At 41.2% G+C, this 20,142-nt stretch overlaps 1 protein-coding gene across 1 annotated transcript; it reads left to right on the forward strand.

Moving 5' to 3' along the window:
• Window positions 1-823: 823 nt before the first annotated feature.
• Window positions 824-19,153, forward strand: wdr75 (WD repeat domain 75). The gene is made up of 21 exons (XM_071528404.1): window positions 824-942; window positions 1,365-1,494; window positions 2,411-2,476; window positions 2,577-2,676; window positions 3,782-3,906; window positions 4,841-4,911; window positions 6,606-6,722; window positions 7,206-7,294; window positions 8,007-8,165; window positions 8,887-8,946; window positions 9,751-9,866; window positions 10,304-10,479; window positions 10,790-10,947; window positions 12,003-12,183; window positions 13,998-14,092; window positions 14,221-14,316; window positions 14,963-15,132; window positions 16,143-16,202; window positions 17,017-17,157; window positions 17,468-17,559; window positions 18,832-19,153. Exons 1-21 carry the CDS (start codon window positions 857-859, stop codon window positions 19,043-19,045), a joined length of 2,502 nt encoding a protein of 833 aa, XP_071384505.1. The 5' UTR covers window positions 824-856; the 3' UTR covers window positions 19,046-19,153.
• Window positions 19,154-20,142: the final 989 nt, after the last annotated feature.

Below are 20,142 nucleotides of genomic sequence, written 5' to 3' on the forward strand. Positions count from 1 at the left end.
AGATTGAGTGAGCTGTGCTGTGTTATAAGACTAAGAAGTAAATAATAGAAAAAAACATAAATTGTAAATGTATATAGCCTATATATACAGCTCTGGAAAAAATTAAGAGACCACTGCAAAATTATCAGTTTCTCTGGTTTTACTATTTAGGTATATGTTTGAGTAAAATGAACATTTTTGTTTTATTCTATAAACTACTGACAACATTTCTCCCAAATTCCAAATAAAAAATATTGTCATTTAAAGCATTTATTTGCAGAAAATGACAACTGGTCAAAATAACAAAAAAAGATGCAGTGTTTTCAGACCTCGAGTAATGCGAAGAAAACAAGTTCATATTCATTTTTAAACAACACAATACTAATGTTTAAACTTAGGATCCGGATCCGCTCCAAAATTTAACGGGTTCTTCCTTGGCCCATGCTACACCCTTCCACGAAGTTTTCAGCACTGAAAACTGCGGTTCATAGGGGCTGGATACCAGGCTAGGATTTCCCGTGATTCAGTGTGAAACCACTAGATGGCGACAACGCCGCATAATTAAAGGAACGTAAGCGCGGGTCAGAAGCACAGACTGTAAAAAAGAAGTCACGGGTGACAGTTTGGAGAGTAGAAAACAGCAATTTACAGTGAAAACGTTGTTAAAATCAGCATACGATTCAAGTAATTGTAACATTTTGGTTGATTTCTTGAAGGATACAGGTTTAGTGGAAAGAATTTGATTACTAGTAATGACATGAGTAGTGATTTGTGAAACCAGTAGATGGCGGTAATTCAACGATCGAGGACGTGAACCGACGGAAAAAGCCAAGAAGAAGAAAAAGAAGAAGGGGTGAAAGTTGAATTTCAAAAAAACATGGTGGAACACGGGGATATCCGCGTGGTTCACCGAGGTGGCAGCAAAATAAACTTTAGGGAGCCCGTAATCACTCATGATTCAAGGTATGTGTGTGTTTTACAACCGGTAATGTTGTGTATAAAGAGTGACAAAGACCGCGCGCTGCTTTGAAGGTTATTAACCTGAGAGCTAGCCTGATGCTAGCCGGTGCCGCTAATGTTGATATTCCTCCGTGTTGTTTATCAAGCCGTGTTAGCTTATCTTAACATAAATGTCGATTTTTTTTAAGACCCTTCCGAATTTTGTTGCTTTCATAATTTATGTCACATTATTTTTCAAATCATTGAAAAAAATGCCATATGGTGAAGATACATGAAGGCATTTAGCCCCTTGTATGTAACGTTACTTCAAATGGTTTGGTCTGTTCAGATTTTGTTTGTTTATTTTTTATATGTGTATATATACATTTTGTATGTGTATTTGATTGTGTAAAATATTTCCTTGGTGATTTTATTTTTTGCGCCAGGTTCCTGTTGTGTGCTTCAGGCGAGTGTGTGAAGGTGTTCAGCACCTCCACAGAGGAGTGTATCCATGACCTGCAGGGACACACAGACCTGGTGACAGGTGTGCTGCTCAACCCCTCCAACCACCTCCAGGTATCTCACTACACTTTTTATCAGCATGCTTAGATTACTGGACACCGCTGTCTCAGTAGAGACCAGCTAGGGCCGTTCATATTGTCATCCAAAAATGCTTTTAGTAGTCAGGTCACAGCCCACCTCTGGAAAAATGTGTTTGCCTTGTCAGGCTCTAGAGTAGGATTAGGTGCACATGCATGCACACACACACACACAGACACTCTTCCACTTGCATTACTAAGAATTTACAGTTTTCATACACACAAACTTGCGCATGCCTACACACACACACTCACACACTCCCATAGACACTTCATATACACCCACAGCTCAGTTTAGGTGTAGTGTGAAATAATTTTGTACTAAATACCTAAGTATTGTTATTGTAATATTGTATGTTTGTGTACTGTTTTCATTTTTTCCTTGTTTTGTTCTCCATCGAGGGCCACGTTGGAAACAACTGTTTAAGTACGCTTTTACGTGTTATCCTCTGGGATGTACTACTGCCTGTACTTTTATACCCAAAAATAAAATCAATCAGTCAATCATAGATTGACAAAATCTGGACTATATCTGTCACATTGGGCTTCAACGAAAGCTGTAGCTGAAGGGAGATTTGTAATAAAAGCAAACTGTATGTCTCTTACTGTTTATCCCTGCCATTGTGGTGTGCAACCCTCTGTTTCACGACTAGCAGACTGTATTACACTGTTGGCATTTTTAGCTCCTTGACTGTTCATACATCAAATAGGATTGCCTGGGGTCCAATGATTGATTGTACGGTGCAGATTTTAGGTGTCTGTTTGTACCTCAGAGTTATTCCATACATTAGTTTACTGAAATAATAGAAATAAAGGTGCTGCAGATTTTTTAGTTTAAGTGGAAAAGTTGATCTTACCCCCTGTGTTGATGCGTTATTCCTACTTTCTTGCAGGTCTACTCTTGCTCAGCAGATGGCACTATCAGGCTTTGGGACTTCACAGATGGCATCCTTATCAAGGTACAGCTTGATTCTCTCCAAGTTTCTCTCCAGCCTTTGAAATCACTGTGTTATGTTTGTGTATTCCCTGGCAGTGTGATAGCAATGTGATCTTTTCCAGACTTTGGTCGTTGGATACCCCATCTACTCCTTGTATGCCTCTGCAAACCATGGTGGAGTCCTCTTTATCGTTACCCCTATGCAAAGTGACAAAAGATCTGGTAAGTTTGACCCATTTTTACTAAGTGTTTGCTGAAGTTTGATGGCTACCCACATCAGTTCAGTTATGATACTAGTCCCATGTCCCAGGGGCGATAGAACAAAAAAGGACTTTGACGTTGAAGAGGTGTAATATTTCTGCTATTGTGGAATAATGCTCTGAGGGCAACTGAGGTCAGGTTTGAGCTGTGAACACATAACAGAAAATGCACATCCTATAACTCCCTTAAAATAATATCCGTCAAGAAATGTTTTCCCACTATTATATTATATTGCGTCCTTTCTCAGTCAGGAAGCAGTTTTGATTCCAGAGAGAAACCACAATTTGGCTGAAATCATATTGGCTTGTCCATGTTCATGTTCATAACATGCCCTTCCTACAGACCTTCATCTCATATGTTAATGACATTACACTCAGCTGATACAGTTGAGTGGGATTGTAAATTTCCAGAGCACACAGTTGCAAGAAATCTAACAGAGCCCCCATTCTTATTTTCAGAGCATGACCCTGTCTGAGCATTCATAATGCATTCTAGCTACAGCGGCAAAAGAGAACTAGACACTTATTCAAAGTGCCTCACGGAACGATTAGCACATATATTGTAGCATGAGTGGCTCCAGTGGGATTTGAATCCCTAATCTTGGCAGTGATGGTGCCATGGTTAACCCATTGAGCTACAAGGGCCACGAGAAAAGTGTAATCAATAAGAATGGCCAAGCTGCCTCTCCACAGTGGACAATGTAAGTCCTACTGACCACAACTCACCAGAACCTTTTATTTAAATGAAAAGCCAAGGATTTATTGGCGTTTGTGACTATTTAGTGATACTTAAGCATCATCACATCTCATCTGTCTTCTGATATTGTTAGTAAGTCTCTCTTGAGTTTTTGTGCTCTCACTTTTAAAATGGATTATGAAGTTAGATTTACAAACGGATCAGTGATCACATTCCCTTCCAAGGGCCCACATCTGCAAAATTCAACACTCACCATAAATCTCTCCTGACTTTGCCAGCTTGAGACCTTTACTTGTAAATGTGTTGAACTGGGTAAGAGGTCACTCGGGATGTAAGGATATGGCGTTGGACGCTGTGTGTTTCTGTGCAGAAATGTTCCAGCTGGCTGCTTTACATCTGCCACACAGTGGAGATCAGGTGGTGGAGGCCAGAGAGCTTTCTGCTGTGCTCAGTGATGTCAGTTCCAACCCAGGAGCCATCGCCTTCGGCCAAAGGGTGAGTGCACCACAACTACTGTCAACACCAGCAGTATTTTTAAATATATCAAGACTTTTGTTCCCAGATGTGATATCTGCCACTTGAAAATCACCAGTGACACCACCTGACCTTACCAGGCACTAAATATCGTCTGTCAGCAGCTTTAGTTCAAAACCTAATATTTGTTGAACTCCACTTGAAAGCAAAAAATGTAAACAATTATGGTACTTGTTAAAAGATTGTAGCTCACTTCAGTCCTTGTTTGATAAAATGGTAAAGTCTAATCTAAAACCAAAATCTATTTTTATAATTTTGGAGATATTGAATGATGATGATATGAACTTCTAGTAATGATTTTTGTTTTTCATATTTGTTTAGCTTTTCAGAAATGAACTTTTTGTTCATACATTTCCCTGTTGTATGCTAGATGGTGAAATAAAACTCACATCTACCTGGCACTGTGGACGGGTCTTAAAATAACATTCCTCAGTATTATGTAAATCAGTGGTTCTCAGCGTGGGGTCCGGGGACCACCAGGGGTCCTTGAGGGGGTTGCAGGGGGTCCCCAGCAAATTGATGAATTGTTCAGCATTAATTCATTTACAGTTAACACAATTAGAGAATGTAGAAGAATGACTATTTTGATTATAGTTTCACTGTTATCTCTCTACCTACAATACAGATAGTCATTGAATTATGGAGAAAATTATATCAAACAATAAAGATATTCTCAGATTTGGGTCCGAGGGACAAAATCTCATCAAACTGGGGTCTGTGGCTCTAATGTGTACTACATTACGGGTCCTTGAAAGGAAAAGGGTTGAGAATCACTGATGTAAATGACCCAAGAGCAGGTTTCAAATACAGTTTAACCCCAGTCTTCACAGGCTCGGTCCTCCTGACTCATGATCATGTTGCTGTGATATTAACCAGACAGTTGTTGTCCACACAGGGTGAATATATTGCTTCAGCTAAAGGTTTGCACCTGGAGGTCTACTTCTTCAAGAAGCAGAAGTCGTACAGGTGAGCCGTGGTATCATCATTTGAAATGCCTGACAACCAGCCACATGTTTAAGTTATGGAGTATAGAGATAAACTGTAGTGTCAAAGCCACTGGATAGTTTGATTATATCAGTTATGGGTTTTACTGAAGGGTAGGTCATGCTGATGAATAATAATCTCTTTACAACTTTCAGATCCCATCATAACTCAAAATACAATTTTTTCAGATATCTGCAGATCCGCAGCTTTGTTCAAAAACACTTTCCCTGCTTCCCATCTTCTCCACCTGATAGCTGGATAGAGGAGTGTATACATTTAGATCCACTAGACAGGGGCCTTATATCCAGATTGTATAGTATGATTCAAATGGTTGCTTCACCTGCCCTTGATCATCTAAAGGAGTTATGGGAGGAAGACTTCGCAATTGAAATCTCAGACACTACTTGGCAGTTAGCGATAGAGAGGATCCACTCAGCATCTATTTGTATTCGACATGGATTGCTGCAGTTCAAAGTGTTACACAGACTTCACCTATCCAAGAGTAGGCTTGCCAGGATGTACCCCGGCTTGGATCCAACATGCTCTAGGTGTAAACGGGCCCCAGCCACCCTATACCACATGTTCTGGTCATGCGCATCTTTGGTTCCTTTTTGGTCCTCCATCTTTGAAACATTCTCCTACATCTGTGACAAGGACATTGGTCCAGACCCTACCATTGCTATTTTTGGGGTAGCCCCTGACAGGGTTACACTCTCTGGGACACAAGCTGAGGCTGTAGCTTTCTCATCACTTCTTGCCCGACGATTGATTTTATTGTGCTGGAAATCAGCTGCCCCTCCATCCCATGCATGTTGGGTCAGGGATGTTATGGCACATCTCAAATTAGAGAAACTAAAGCACATTACGCGTGGTTCGGCTCAGAAATTTTTTAGAGTGTGGAGTCCGTTTCTGGATTACTTTGACCGAAAATACCTCTCTCCTCTTAATAGTCCCTAGTAGAGATTCAGAGATTTAAGTGTCAGCGGTTTGATTTTGACTGGGATTTGACATGCCCTCTGTACTACTGATATAATAAATGTGCATTGTGGATATACAGTATTTAGGATTTGGCTATTGTAGATACAGCAAAGCTTTTTTGACAGTGGTTTGCCAGAAAACATGAGTATCCTCAACAGCTAACACATCCCCTGCAAACTTTATTGTAATTATTGTAATCTTGTAGATGCTATAGTACTTAAGATTTGGCTGATGTAGCTGCAGCAAAGCTTTTTGACAATAGTTTCCGAAAACATGAATGTTCTCAACAGTTAACACATTCCCTGCGACTGTATTGTAATTACTATAATGTTTGTGTATGTTATTTTGAGGCTCTTAGTTGTTGTGTCTCCTTATTTATTTATTTATTTATTAATTATTATTTTGTGCTTCATGCCTTGGTTTTCCTTATGTCCTATGTATCTGTGTATTATGTTTTTTGTAATTGAAAAATTCAATAAACAAATTTGAATAATAACTCAAAATACCAGTCCACATTTTGCTGCAAACTGTCCAAGTAATACAAACCGCAGCTTTAAAATACATCTAAAATTCATTTTCAGCTGTCTCTAACTACTGATTCAGCCTTTAACTTGCACTACACATGGTGTGCACTTTACCCCACTGAGCCAACAGGAAGGCCTATAACACATTTTTCTCCTTGTGTGGGTTGCAAATAGGTTTTCCCTGAAAGAAGATAACAAGAAGGGAGGCAAGAACACCTTCACATGCATCTCCTGTCACCCAAAAGACGACTGCATTGCTACTGGGCATGAGGATGGCAAGATCCGCTTGTGGTGAGTGAAATTGGATGACCTTTGTGTGTTGATAACAGCAAGGATGGCAAAGTCTAAACATCTGCTGTTGTGGCACATCTTGTGCTCCGTACTTTTTTTGTTTGCCAAGCTGCACCAACAAATAATTGTATTCCTCTACCTTTGCCTCAGTGGTGTTGCACCTTTTCATTTTGGTGTGCAAGAATCTATGAACTAAACCATTTTACTTTCATCATCTTTCATGTCTGCCTATCCAATGCTCTCACTTTTACGGATTTTATTTTCATGTAGTTAGTTATTTGATTCTTCTGTAATTGTATTTCTAACTTGTTAGGTTAATTTGTTTTGGGTTTTTTTTATCTCAGTAGCATTAGGCTAAATCATTCACATTTAATTGTTTATAAAGCACTTTGTAAATCTTTTGAAAGGTGCTTTACATATAAAGTTAACCTTTGTTGTCTATAATGGGCTGTGATTCATTTTGTGTGCATTGCCTCCCTCCAGGAGAAACTTCAACCACAAGAGGGAGTACACATACTCCACCCTCCACTGGCACCACAGTGCAGTCGGCTCACTCTGCTTCACCCCAGAAGGTACATGGATGACCACTAGTATTATTTCACTCTGTATATCCTTGCCTCTTCTTTTTGAAGTTTCCCAATATTCAGTATAAAGCAGGGCTGCACAACTTATCATAAAATAAATAAAAATTGCAATAATGATGATGATTTCCAAATCACAAGAAGCTGTGATTTTTCATCATCAACTAAACAAGGTATTCTGGTCCTGTGCAGAATCCTTGGTCTACCAACTAACTTGCACATTGTTCATTATATTTAATCAAAATAAGGCCTCAGCATTAACATCTGCATCTCATGAGCCCCCCTCATTGTTTTTTTCAGTGCTCGAAAAACAAATTATGCAGAAGTAGCTACATCCATGTGTATCACATTTTATCCAGACAAATATAGCGCATTCCTAGTATAAAGATATTCTTGTAGTATTGTACTATATTGTACCTAATCTTCAGTTTTTTTAAATCAACCAAAATCATACCTGTGTTTCCCACACAGTAAACTAAATATCTAACAGTCCTCCAGAAGGGAATCCCCACCCAAACTAAGTGAGATATTTAAGCTAACTAGACCTCAGACAGGCAACTTATGATCATTTGGAGGATCTTTTCCATTTCAAAAATCCATTTTGCTGATAAAATGATGAAAGTGGCTAGTGGATTTTTGCATTCACCAGCCATTGTGGCAAAAAACGTTCTCCACTGTATTTATTTGTGCTTTGTTCCACCAGGCACCAACCTGCTGAGCGGAGGTGTGGAGTCGGTGTTGGTCCAATGGCGATACGACCAAGAGAGCCAGCGGGACTTTCTGCCTCGCCTGGGCGCCGCCATCACACACATCACTGTCTCGCCTGATGGAGCGCTATTCTGCACCTCACACGCAGACAACAGTAAGGAGCTGTAACACACATTATACACTCACATAAAAACTGACCAATTACAGGCTAGACAAATGATAATAATAATAGCAGGAGACTAAAACCACTATTGTAAAGTGCTTTACAGGGAAGAAAGTATACAGTACTTCTTCTGCCAACTATGACTTTACACAACTCACAACTTTGCACTTAAGAGGTTTTAGATAATGAGATGTGAAAACATTACTTATCTAAAGATTTAAAAACTCATTTAAATGGTTCTTTTGTCTGAAGGCTTGTACAGGCCTAAAAAAAAAAAAAACCTTTTCTGACTTGCCAACTTCTCCCAGGACTTGGAGAACATTTGCTCCCCCTGGAACAAAACTCACTTCCCAACTCATGCAAAACCAGTTTTACTACCCAAGGCTTTTGCTATGAAAAAGAGTGTGTTCTTAGTCAGCTTGCCTGGTTAAATAAAGGTGAATTTTGCCAGTTGGAACTGACTGAACACCATAAGCTTTATATTTGCCAGAAAATTTTGTAGCTAAGAGCTCAAGTCTATGTCTGACTGAGAGGGCTGAGCTGCATAACACCAATTGTCTCACAGCACATATTTTTGTGTTTTAAGTTGTTTCTCATATATACAGTAATCACTGCAACTGTGAATCCATATAGATTCAATCCAGTGCCTCAAGTATTAATGGAAGATTCTGATAACTAACTTCTGTGCGTCTTTCCCTCTTCTTTTCTCTAGAGGTCACGATCATCCAGAGCTGCGTTAAAGTGTCGGCTGTCATTCAGGGCCTGGTCAAAGGTGAGTACAGACTCCATAGGTGGCGACAGCACATACATACACCATAAACTGGCTGTGTGGGCCCATAAATAATCTAAGACCTTTTACAGTTCTTGGAGAACAATCTTGCTTCTCAGATAAATCATCATCATTATGTAAAGAAGTTTTAATGCACATGAATGTATAAGCAAAAACAATAGACAAGTAGTCTCAAGGTGTGTACAGTGTGATGAAGTTTGATTTTTAAAGTTTGCACAGCTATAGATGAGTGAACCTGGTTCTGGGTTGACGCATGTAGACGTCACTCTCTTAGAATAATCTGGTTTAGCGCAAACCCAGTAATAAGATATTGGCTTACTCCACTGTTAAACAGGTTACTGTGGCATGGTACCCCTTTCACTTTTGGTGTTCACTGTCTGCGTGAACTCACTCACACAGCATTATGGGTACATTTTTATGCCAACAAAAACATGGCAGCAAGAAGTACTTAGTATTACCATTGGGATCATACAGTAATTGCTTTCCCCTGTATTAGAAGTGGCCTATTGCTCAGTCAAAGAGGCAGAGGGTGGTTGGCAGCTGAGCCTTTTCATACATTTTTGCTGGTGGACTGTTGTATCTATAGACGGGACACCACAAGTGGACAGAAATATTGTGTTAACTGGTTTATTCATGGAAACAGGGAGACTCAATCGCATGGTATCAATGGCACATGTTAAACAGCTTAACCCAAATAAAACCCTAACTGGAGTATGGCCGACAGCCAGGTTACCCTGTAGATGTAAACGTGGTGAGTGACTTCCCCTCTTTTCTGCCCCCATCCAGGAGAAAGTGTCAGGACAGACATGATGGTGGACCCGCGCAGCAAAGCCCTGGTGCTCAATGGGAAACCAGGCCACCTGCAGTTTTACTCCCTCCAAAGAGACAAGCAGCTGTACAATGTAAGCACTCTCCTTTATACGCCACTCTATCAGTAGATTACCCGCCACTTGTAAACCTCACCTAGTGAGTTTGTGGATAATTTGTAGAAGCTTTTATTGACGTCAGGTGTATCTCTTACCAGTGAAGTGAGCTTTCAGTCTTTGTCTCTGAAAATGACTTGTTTGAATTATGATGCAATCATACTATAAAGCAAGGAATCTCTGTCTGTCTGTGTGTCCGTCGCATATCTCGAGAACCGTTCGTCCGATCGACTTCACACTTGGCGGGTGTATTGCTGGGGACCCAAGGAAGTGCAATGTCGGATTTGGTGCAATTTGGACACGCGACACGTTCAATATTAATAAACTTTGAATAAACAAGCGAACAGTGCTCTGTGGAGCAGCGGGGCGAACAGGCACTGCACTAGTTCATATTAAATCTTCTGTGTTTCCTGTAGCTGGACATAGTGCAGCAGGAGTACATTCACCAGTCGGGCCTGGATCAGTTTGAGGTGGTCAAGGCGGCTTTCGACGCCCGTGGAAACTGGCTGGCTACGGTGGAGGAGAGGAAACAAAAAGACTCGGCGCTGGAGGTTAATTTGAAACTGTGGGCTTACGATGAGCAAACCCAAAGGTAACCTCTCTAGAAAATATCAGATACTTCCATTATCCTGTTTATTCAACCAATCAGTGAAGATAAGGAATGGGAATTTTGACTAATTTTGGAGTCAATTAATATTGAAGTTATCTATAAAGTCATGTAGCTGACTAGTAGACTGATCTAAAAGTGTTTTCAGAACCCTAATGTGGAAATCTCAGTCCAGAGAACCGCTGCTTGTTGTATCCAAGAAGATGATGTGTCCTTAAACCTATTTCATGACTTTTCTCCCCTCCAACCTCAACTTTCTGCCCTATCACACACTCCCTTCCCTCTCACCCTGCAGTTTTGTGCTGAACACGACTGTCTCGGCCCCCCACGAGGCCAGGATTACAGCCATGTGCTTCTGCCGTGCCGCAGACAGCCAGACCACCATGCTGGTCTCCGCCAGCAGAGACGGACACTTCAAAGCCTGGCAGCTGGCCGAACCAACCCACACAGAAGGTAAGCAGTCCAGCCCGGCTTCTGCACTTCAACCAAACGGTAAGGTTTGGCTTGAGTTGTCCAGCAGTTTGCTGTGCTCACCTGTATTGTTGTGTCCCCCCCATTTTTTTTTGGTATTTCTGTGCTGTTGGGTAAATTTGTCTCACCTCATGTTTTTTTTGCAAATCAACTTTCATCCCATTGCTTAATGTTGTTAAGGAATTCGTGTTCTTTGTGTTCATATGTTGTGAGAAGTGATGACCCACAACATGTGAGTAGCTAACCTGTAACTGTCATGGGTATCTGTATTGACCACAGCGGTCCAGGCCAACATTTAAGCTGCACTAGACAAGATTTCAATGTAAAAAATACATCTGTCTTATTGGCCTAAATCACAAAAACCTGTTTGCCCAAATTAAATTCTGATGTCTGATATGGTCTTTTGCCTCTCTTGTCCCTTTGGTATCCTTTTTTCTAATGCGATCTCACACTGGCCAGGTTGAGTGTGCTGTGTTCACTTTACTGACATTATGTTACATGATTTAATCATGCACAATTGCAAACAGGCCAAATTGCTTCATGAAAATTATAACCATAGACACAGAAAAAGAAATGTGCATTTTCAAGGGAAATGTATGAGTTTGATCTTTCAGAGTTTTACAGTTTGATCAATACGTATAGTCTTTTCTACCATTTTGGTTTGAATTCGTCCTAGATCATCTCAGCGCCACATGATCATGTTTATGATATGATCCATGCCATGTAGTTGATGCTTTTAAAGCGTTTTACACAACGGTGACGGCAAACATTATCAGTCTGGGTGGCCCCAGTAGAAATCAAACCACTACCTTTGCCAGTGCCAGGCTCTACTCTTTCAGCTTCACAACACACAAAGCCTGCTGAATGTGAAGTGGTTCCAGGGGGTTTGAGCTAACCCAACACTCTCTTGCTGTCTCTCTCTCTCTCTCTCTCTCTCTCTCTCTCTCTCTCTCTCTCTCTCTCTCTCTCTCTCTCTCTCTCTCTCTCTCTCTCTCTCTCTCTCTCTCTCTCTCCTTCCTCTCGAATGGGCTGGGCAGATGAAGGGCCGTCTTGGTCGTGTGATTTTGTGGGTGCCTATCACGGCCTGGTGCCCGACTGCTGCTGCTTCTCGGCCGATGGCTCCCTGTTAGCCGTCAGCTTTCAGGAGGTGGTGACCGTGTGGAGCCCCGCCACCTGGGAGCTCCTGACAACACTGTCCCAGCCGCCAGGGGCCATCAGGTTAGAGCAAACATGAGTGCACACACACAAACGCACATAATCAGTGACACACGCATAATCAGACAGACACAGCTGAAATGGAAACAGGACGTTAGCTCCTGCTCTATGAGCCTCAGAATCACATCATTTGCTAAGTACAAGAAAATCTAGGGGAATTTGTCTTGTTTATATTGGTGCAGAGACACATCAACAAACAAGTAATGTAATAAGATAAGCACAAACTGGCACAAATCATACAGGGACATCAAGGCCTCACATTCAGTGGGACAGTGCAAGACATACAATAGACAGTACTTAGTTAATACGCAGCACACACACACACCCACACACAGATTCACTTGGCAACCAGCTGTTCGGAGTTTCGTTGTTTTGTGCCGAGGCTCCTCAGTGGTGGGATGTCTTTGAACAGTGAATAACCTTTGACCCTACTGACAGAAAGCCAAGATCCTCACAACGGACGGGGGATGAAACCGTCTGACGGAGAAAACGAAGTGCTGCGCGCCTGCCAGTTGAACTTGGGGACGGACTGTAGTTTTGCAACCTTAGCGGAGCCTCAGAAATGTTGGCAGATGTCCCTGTCCTTAAGCAGAGGCTCTCGGGTCATTGAGGATGGGGAAAGTGCTCTTGCTAGTTTCTGTACCTCTTCCCTAAAATGAACCCACATCACTGAGTCAGCCCTTAGTACGTTTGCCAGAAAAACTGATAGTTAATGATGTATGATTTATCTTATTAGGATGAAACAGTGTAACTAATGAAGACAAACATAACTCTCGAACAGCTTGTTTTTAAAGGCATTCAGCTGGCGCAATCCACAAAACTTGGAAACAGCCCCTCAGTAATTAGTTAGAAATGGACAGATATTTATTTGTGTTCCCTTTCACATGAATATAAACTTGTCTGAACTATATTGATGCAGAGCTGGCTGCTGATGTAGCTGTGCTCCGAAGACTCAATCATGGCATTCAGAAAGCCACTTCAAATGAGCAGACATTTTCTGTGTCGTTTGGAAGCTTGAAGGGAACCCGAGAGTAATAAAGCTGGCAAAGCGGAAGGGACTGAACACTGGAAGGAGTAAATCGTCGGCTGTTTTGACAGCTGCCCAGCGCACCTTGCATAACTGCCTCCTATGGATGTGTACAGCTGGGTCATCTGCATGGGCCTCCAACTTAACCAACTTCACATTCCTTTCACCCAGTGACTGAAATTAACTTTTTGGCTCACTTGTAAAGGGCTGGTAAATTGGAAAAAAATGTACCCGCCAAGAATACTTGCCAAAATAATGAATACACATTTTTCATAGAAATATTTATGTCACCCTACCCACTATAAATGATATATAGTGTATACTGAAATCAAGTACAGTGTGTTAATTTAAAACTTGCTTGCTCACTTATACAATGGATCAAGTTTGTAATACATTGTGATGTGCAACAGAACTCAAATTACAAGAGAGCATTACGAAGCATAGTTTCAAAGTTTGAGAACAGGCAAAGACTGTATTTAAGCAAGGCATTCGAAGGTTGTCGTCTCAAAACATGACCGGCTAGTGTAGCTGGCGACACGTATCGATTTGCATTTGGTGCTTGGCGGCCGTTTATTCCGGACCCTGCTTGCATGTTCCCATTTGGAGCTCCCAAAGCGGAAAACTCCTCAAAGCTAATCCTGTGAAATATGTGTGGTGTGAGAAGGCGGTTGGTGGTGGGTGGGTGGGTGGGGTGGGTGGGGTGGGGGGTGAACATAGTCAGTTGGGATCCTTTACAGTCACAGGGAAAGAAGGAGACTGAAGCAGATTGTTGTGTTTTTTTCTCCACTAGGGACCTTTGTTTTGGGCGGCTAAGCTGTTCCAAGTATCTGCTGGGAACGACCGCCAAGAACCTCCTCTGCTGCTGGAACCTCCTCACCTGCTCCTGTAAGGCCGTCTGTGTGTGTGTGTGTGTGTCCGATTGTGTTGTAGTTTTTTTTGTTTTATTCATAGGCCTAACCTACATTTTTTTTCGTCTTTCACCCTCTTTCTCTGTCTTCTGTCCTCTCTGGCAGTGGAGTGGAGCACCTCCATGGATGTAAGCCTGCTGCTGTCCGACCCCCTCTCTGAGAACATGGCTGCCTTCTGCTGTCAGGCCGGATGCACTGACTGTAAGCCACACACAGACGCACACACACATACATACCTGTTGGCCTTTAATGATTTTGAGTAATAGATTGCTTCACCTTCAAGAAATACAACATGCTTCTTGAAGTCCTGGGTTGCGTACAAGAGCTATCAAGCCCTAAAACATACCATACTTCATAACAAAATAACTCCTAGAATGCTTTGAACATCACAGACTCATGATATAACAGTGTAGGAATGTAAAAGTGGGGAATTTCCCTTTCCCTAATGCGTAACACCATGAATAGGGCCTAACTCTTTTATTAAGTCCTTTTTTTGATCATCAAAGATGCAGCTGCTGCATGTGCGCACAGAATTGAGTATTGTGCTCAAGTTTTCAAAACATTTTGAATCATTATAAAATACACAGTACAGTAAAGAGGTAGTGTATGCACATCTAGAAACTTGACCCAGATTGACCAATGGTTAAACAGTCTGGACGCTGGGACTTTGACCCTTGCACTCCTTGCTATTAATTGCTTGTAGTGTTGCCAATCCAGGAATTCAAGCTTGTTGTACTTGGTGTATATTAAAAGAGCATCAGCTCAATACAGCTAAATATAATCCAGGATTTTCCTCAAAACACAGATGCTGATGTTTTTCATGGTCTTCTTCCTTCTCTGTCCTCAGTGTTTGTGTTTAAGCCCAACGAGCCTCGGCCGCTCTTTTCCCATAAGGCCGTGTGCTCAGGGAAAGTGACTCACGCCGTCTTTGCCCCGAGGGAGGAGATGCTGGAGAGCTGCGAGGAGAGCAGCCAGTGGCTCAACCGCTCCCAGCTCTACTTCCTCACTCAGTACATGGTAAACATCGCCATCATCGCAGCTGCCTGATGTTTTTCTGGATTTTGTTTTGGTTTGATTTGGGGAAATGGAAAAATGCATGTTAAAAAAAACAACGAATTGCACAAGAAAGCATTACTTAAAATTTCCATTGTGTTCCTCGACAGAAGACAAAATAACAAAAACTTGACGTAGAACACAAAACACAATAAAAACACAATCAAACGATCATACTCTCTCATTCATCAACTCTGTCTTAATACTGCCCACTTCTCAACTCGCATGCTTTTTAAACATCGCTGTGGTAGGACAGGTTTTAATTGGCAGGAGGAGGCAAATCCACAAACTGATATCTGAGAAGCAACATGAGCAACATTTCCTCCTTTAGAATGAATAGGTTATATTGTCGGTTGGTCTCTGTTTGTTTGTCCCTTCATTCCACATGATATGTCAAACACCACTGGTCGGATTTTGCAGATTCTTTGGAAAATGATGCATCTCACCACTGTGTTCTGGCATTTGTAAAATTGCACTGATTGGCCCAAAGAAGGGCACTAGACTTACAGGTCAAAACTGATTGGCCCAGACGGGCACTGTTGCCTTTATTTGCATAGTGATAAACCGTAGAATACAATGATTAAAAACACAGGGACAACTTCCTAATTTGTGTATGTTAGAGCAACCGCAACAGCTTATGAAAACATCTCTCCTCAAAAGAAATTATAGAAACAAACTTTTTAGACTGAATTCATTCATATCAAATGGACACTGACCAACTCTTGAAAACCAGTTTTATATTTTGTTTCAGTAACATCCTTGACTTTGTGTAATTTGCATATCTAGTTAATATCTGCTGTTATTATTGTTTCACATTTCCTAATATAATTTCAATGTGCTATCAAAAAACTATGGAACAGTACTTTTATCATACTAATACAAACAGGACTTCATGCCATTGCAAGTTACTCTACGTATGTTCTGTGTGTTTGATGGTGGTCTTGCTGCCAACTGATGTCGGCTCTCCTTTGCAGGATCTCATGACGTTCAGCACCAAGGCAGAGGAAGACAGGCTGATGGCTTCCAGCAAACAGGTAGGCTCCTGGATAAAGAGTTGCTTAGAACCAGGGGATCGTAAACGTCTCTGGCCTGGGAAATTTTGTGTTCGGTTTGTTTGGGCAGGTGAGTATGATGCCGTTTAAACTCGGGTGGCACCAAGACTCTTGTAATGCGGATCTTGGTCCTTTGGTCTTGCAGTGTGGTTAGGAGTAAGGACATAATCCAGACAAATTACAGGAAACGATCCCAAAACACAATGTTTTATGGGTATAAGGAGATGGATGTTGACGTCTGATGGCTAGCAGTTCCTCATGCTTGGGGAACCAAGAGGAAACCACAGTCTGGACAGATGCTCACATTCAGTTTTATTTTTTCATGTAACTGGTATTAACACCAGAGAAGGTAAATTACCACACAGGCAAGTCCATGACGCTTAGCTAAAGTTACAGGGCCTGGAGTCAGATTTTTTTTGTTTTGACTCCTCCCCCGCCACAAAAATCTCTAACCTGACAACGTGTTACCAAAACTCCAATAAACGAGAGTCCATGTGACTTTGGTTTTCAAGTCCTGGTTCGCCTGTAATTGGGCTGTGTGAACCTGAATGAACCAAATACAAAAATGGCTTTCTTGTCCAGGCACCCAGGCTCATGAAAAATTTTGTGACTCAGTTCTCCGCTGTCCACTATCAAATAAAGCAGAAATGCCCAAAAATAAATCTGAAAAAGGAAAATAAATCATATCGCCACCATTGTCATGTGAGGGACCATGTGTGAAACCTTGGGACATTCTTTGTGTTTTTTTTCTGACATTCCTTGTGTTTTTTTTGTTTTTTGTTTTTTCCCCCCCAAGCTTGTGATCGATGACAGCGTTGCCATGACGCCGTTCTACCTGTTGCTAGGGAAACACCGGCAACAGGATAAGCAAGACTCGCTGACCAGCCTGTCTGCCGAGAGAACCCAGCTTCCACAGGGATCCGTTGCTGTCAAGGAGGTTGGTAGTGTGGCGTTTAATGGATTGTGTGCACATTCTCCTGTATATGAGTTGGTGTACTGTAAATAAATGTTCACTTGAAGATATTAGTCCTCAAAGTTGGAACACAGATAAACACATTTTTATGGTGAATGAGGCCTTCAGTGTATGATTAATACAAACTTCAGAGAAAAGATCAGCAGTGAGCGTTTGGGCATTTCACATTTCTGCCTTTTTTTCCTGATTTTAATTCAATTTTAAACACCAAGCCGTCTCAGTCCCTTCACACTAAACTCTCTCTTTCCCTCCCCTCTTCTCGTCTCCCTGACAGCTCCTGCACACCCCGGCCCACGTCTTACCCTCCGCCTCCTTCCTCTGCTCCATGTTTGTTCGCTCCCTGCTCATCTCTGTCTCAGACACCAGGTGAGTTGAAGAGCCACATCAGGGAACTGAACGAGACAGAATCGGTCCTTATTACTAACGTTTCAGCAGGCAGCAAGCTTTAAAGGTCCCTTATTGTGTAAAACGGGATTTCCCTTGCCTCTTTGATTATAGAGGAGTTGGATGTGCTATCGAAACATTGTGAAAGTATTAAAACACTCAGCCGCCAACTAAATCACCACAATCCATATTGGAAAACCGAGCCTCTAAACGAGCCGTTTGGACTTTCATAACTTTGTGGCGTCACAAAGGTTCGCCCATTATCATTTTTGTAAGTAATAATAGGCTAACTAAGTGGGGGGTTTTTTCAAAGCAGTTGCGCGGTTGTCATTGTTAATTTACCACTGTCGCTGCCGGGCTGCGGTGTCTCACATTTCACTCTTGAAACGATTAACCAATCAGAACAGAGGGATTGTTAATATTAATGAGCCTTAAAGACACAGCAATAGAAACAGCCTGTTCTTGGCAAGGCTCAGAGAGATGCTGGAAAATGGATTGAGAGTGTTTTTGGTACATGACACCACACAAACTGCTTTTAATGGACCTCAAGACATAAAATAAAACACTGGAAAGTGTAGAATATGGGACCTTTAATCAGGGTGTTTAAAAAGATGCATCTGAAGTGATTATCAAATGCAAGAATGCCAAGTCGCTACTTGTGTTCTTGTGGAGAACGATCTTCCCAAGTTGTCTTGGAGAGAACAAACTTTTCAAGAAACGAGTCTTTACAGTTAATAATAGATAATCTGTATGTTTGACATTGTGTGATCAGTTGAAACACACCGCTTTTTATTTTCCAAACTGATTCAACCAGCTGTGTACTGTAGACTAGCACTGTTTGCTATAATGTGTCGTTCTTGCAATGAATTTCCATGTTCTTTTGTTTTGGAATTGTAGTTTGGCTGTTAGATATTATTTCAAATTCATCATGGAGGACACAAGAACGAGTATTGAGAAAGGTTAACACAGTTAAAAAGTAATTGCCTTAGTCATGTGACAATTAATTAAACAACTACTTAGTTGTTTAATTAACTATACTAAATACTACTTAACCTTTGATAATGTCAGAGTGACTCCACACAATACTGCTAGAAGTCAGGCTTCATGTGACTCGGCAAATCAAGACACCAGCTAAAAAAATTGAGAAAAATGTGGAGTTTCCTGTTTGTCTATGAAAATATGCAGAGTCATTCCAGCCTACCGAACTTGTGTGTTTTTGTTTTTTTTTTCCCATGTGTGCTCTCGTGGCCTCAGAGAGGAAAATGAACCCAAAGAGGAGGAAATGGAAAGTGAGGAAGTGGAATCTGAGGGGGAACTGGAGCCCAGTGCCTCGAGGCAGGAGCAGGCGTCTTCGTCTCTGAAGGCCGAGGCTCCAGAGTCCGCAGCTCTGACAAAAGCCCAGGTTAGGGAACTGAGGAGGGTGAAGAAACTGGACCACAGCTGGCTCAGCAGCCTCCTGGACTCCTAAACATGACCATGCACAAAGACAGATACATGCATAGATACACACACACACACACACACACACATGCACTCACACATGTGCAATCACTTTTCTATACAGTGAAATGTAATAAACAGATTTAAGTGTTTAATTACGCTGTGTCAAGGTTGTTGATTTTGTTCTACACAGGGTTTGGGGTCAATTCATGAATCAACTGAGGAATTGGAATTGGAATGTGAAAAAACATACAAGAAACAGAATTGGAAGTGAACTGCAATTTCAAGAAGTTGAATTTAATTCAATGTAATTCTGTGAAATTCCAAGATTTTAGTTTTTCTTAATATATCTATCTGAGATTACACATGTTATATTTTATCAATATTGAATATTATAAAATGTTTAAGGAACTTTTCAGGTGGTATTTGATGTATAGCATGTAATTATAATGCATACATTATGATTGAATGAGTTTGAGTTGTTTAACTCTTTTATTTGATTCATAGTGTTTGGTTTAGAATGTTTAACAAGTCAAGACAAACTCTCTTAGAATTGGAATTTAATGGAATTTAATTGAATTCTGTTTCTTGTCATTTCATTTCAATTCACATTCTGTTTCCATAGAACCGGGTGACATTTACATTCCAGTTCCAACTCCAGGAATTGAATTGGAATTTACCATGCATTCTCAATCCAATTCATGAATGGCCCCGACCCTGGTTCTACAGGTGGATAATTATCTCGTTCACCTTTTTACATAACTTCCTATCTTCCAGAGTTCAAACTTGCCTTTTTCCATTGCCAGTATTGAATGATGTAATCCAGTATATTGGCTCAGGAGTGAAGGCTATAAATCTGGATATGAAAACACGCTGAGTCATTATCATTTTCCGCATTATAATTGTGTTGTATAAACAGGTGAACTGTGACACATATATAGTAAACTCATTGCCTTCAACAGGGATTAGGATTAACAATGAATCCGGATAACAGTGAGTGAAACAAATATGCAGCGATGACATACTGTTGGTCTTGATGGCAACACTGCCCATCTACATTGCCTCAAAATCAACAAGTAATCAGAAAAAAAACGAAAACATAATATGAACTTCTGCATTTTCCAA

Source organism: Centroberyx affinis, unplaced genomic scaffold, assembly GCF_046629955.1.
Source record: "Centroberyx affinis isolate AG114_WGS23_722 - 3 ecotype Tasmania unplaced genomic scaffold, CSIRO-AGI_Caff_v1 ptg001669l_1, whole genome shotgun sequence".
Classification (NCBI taxonomy): domain Eukaryota; kingdom Metazoa; phylum Chordata; class Actinopteri; order Beryciformes; family Berycidae; genus Centroberyx; species Centroberyx affinis.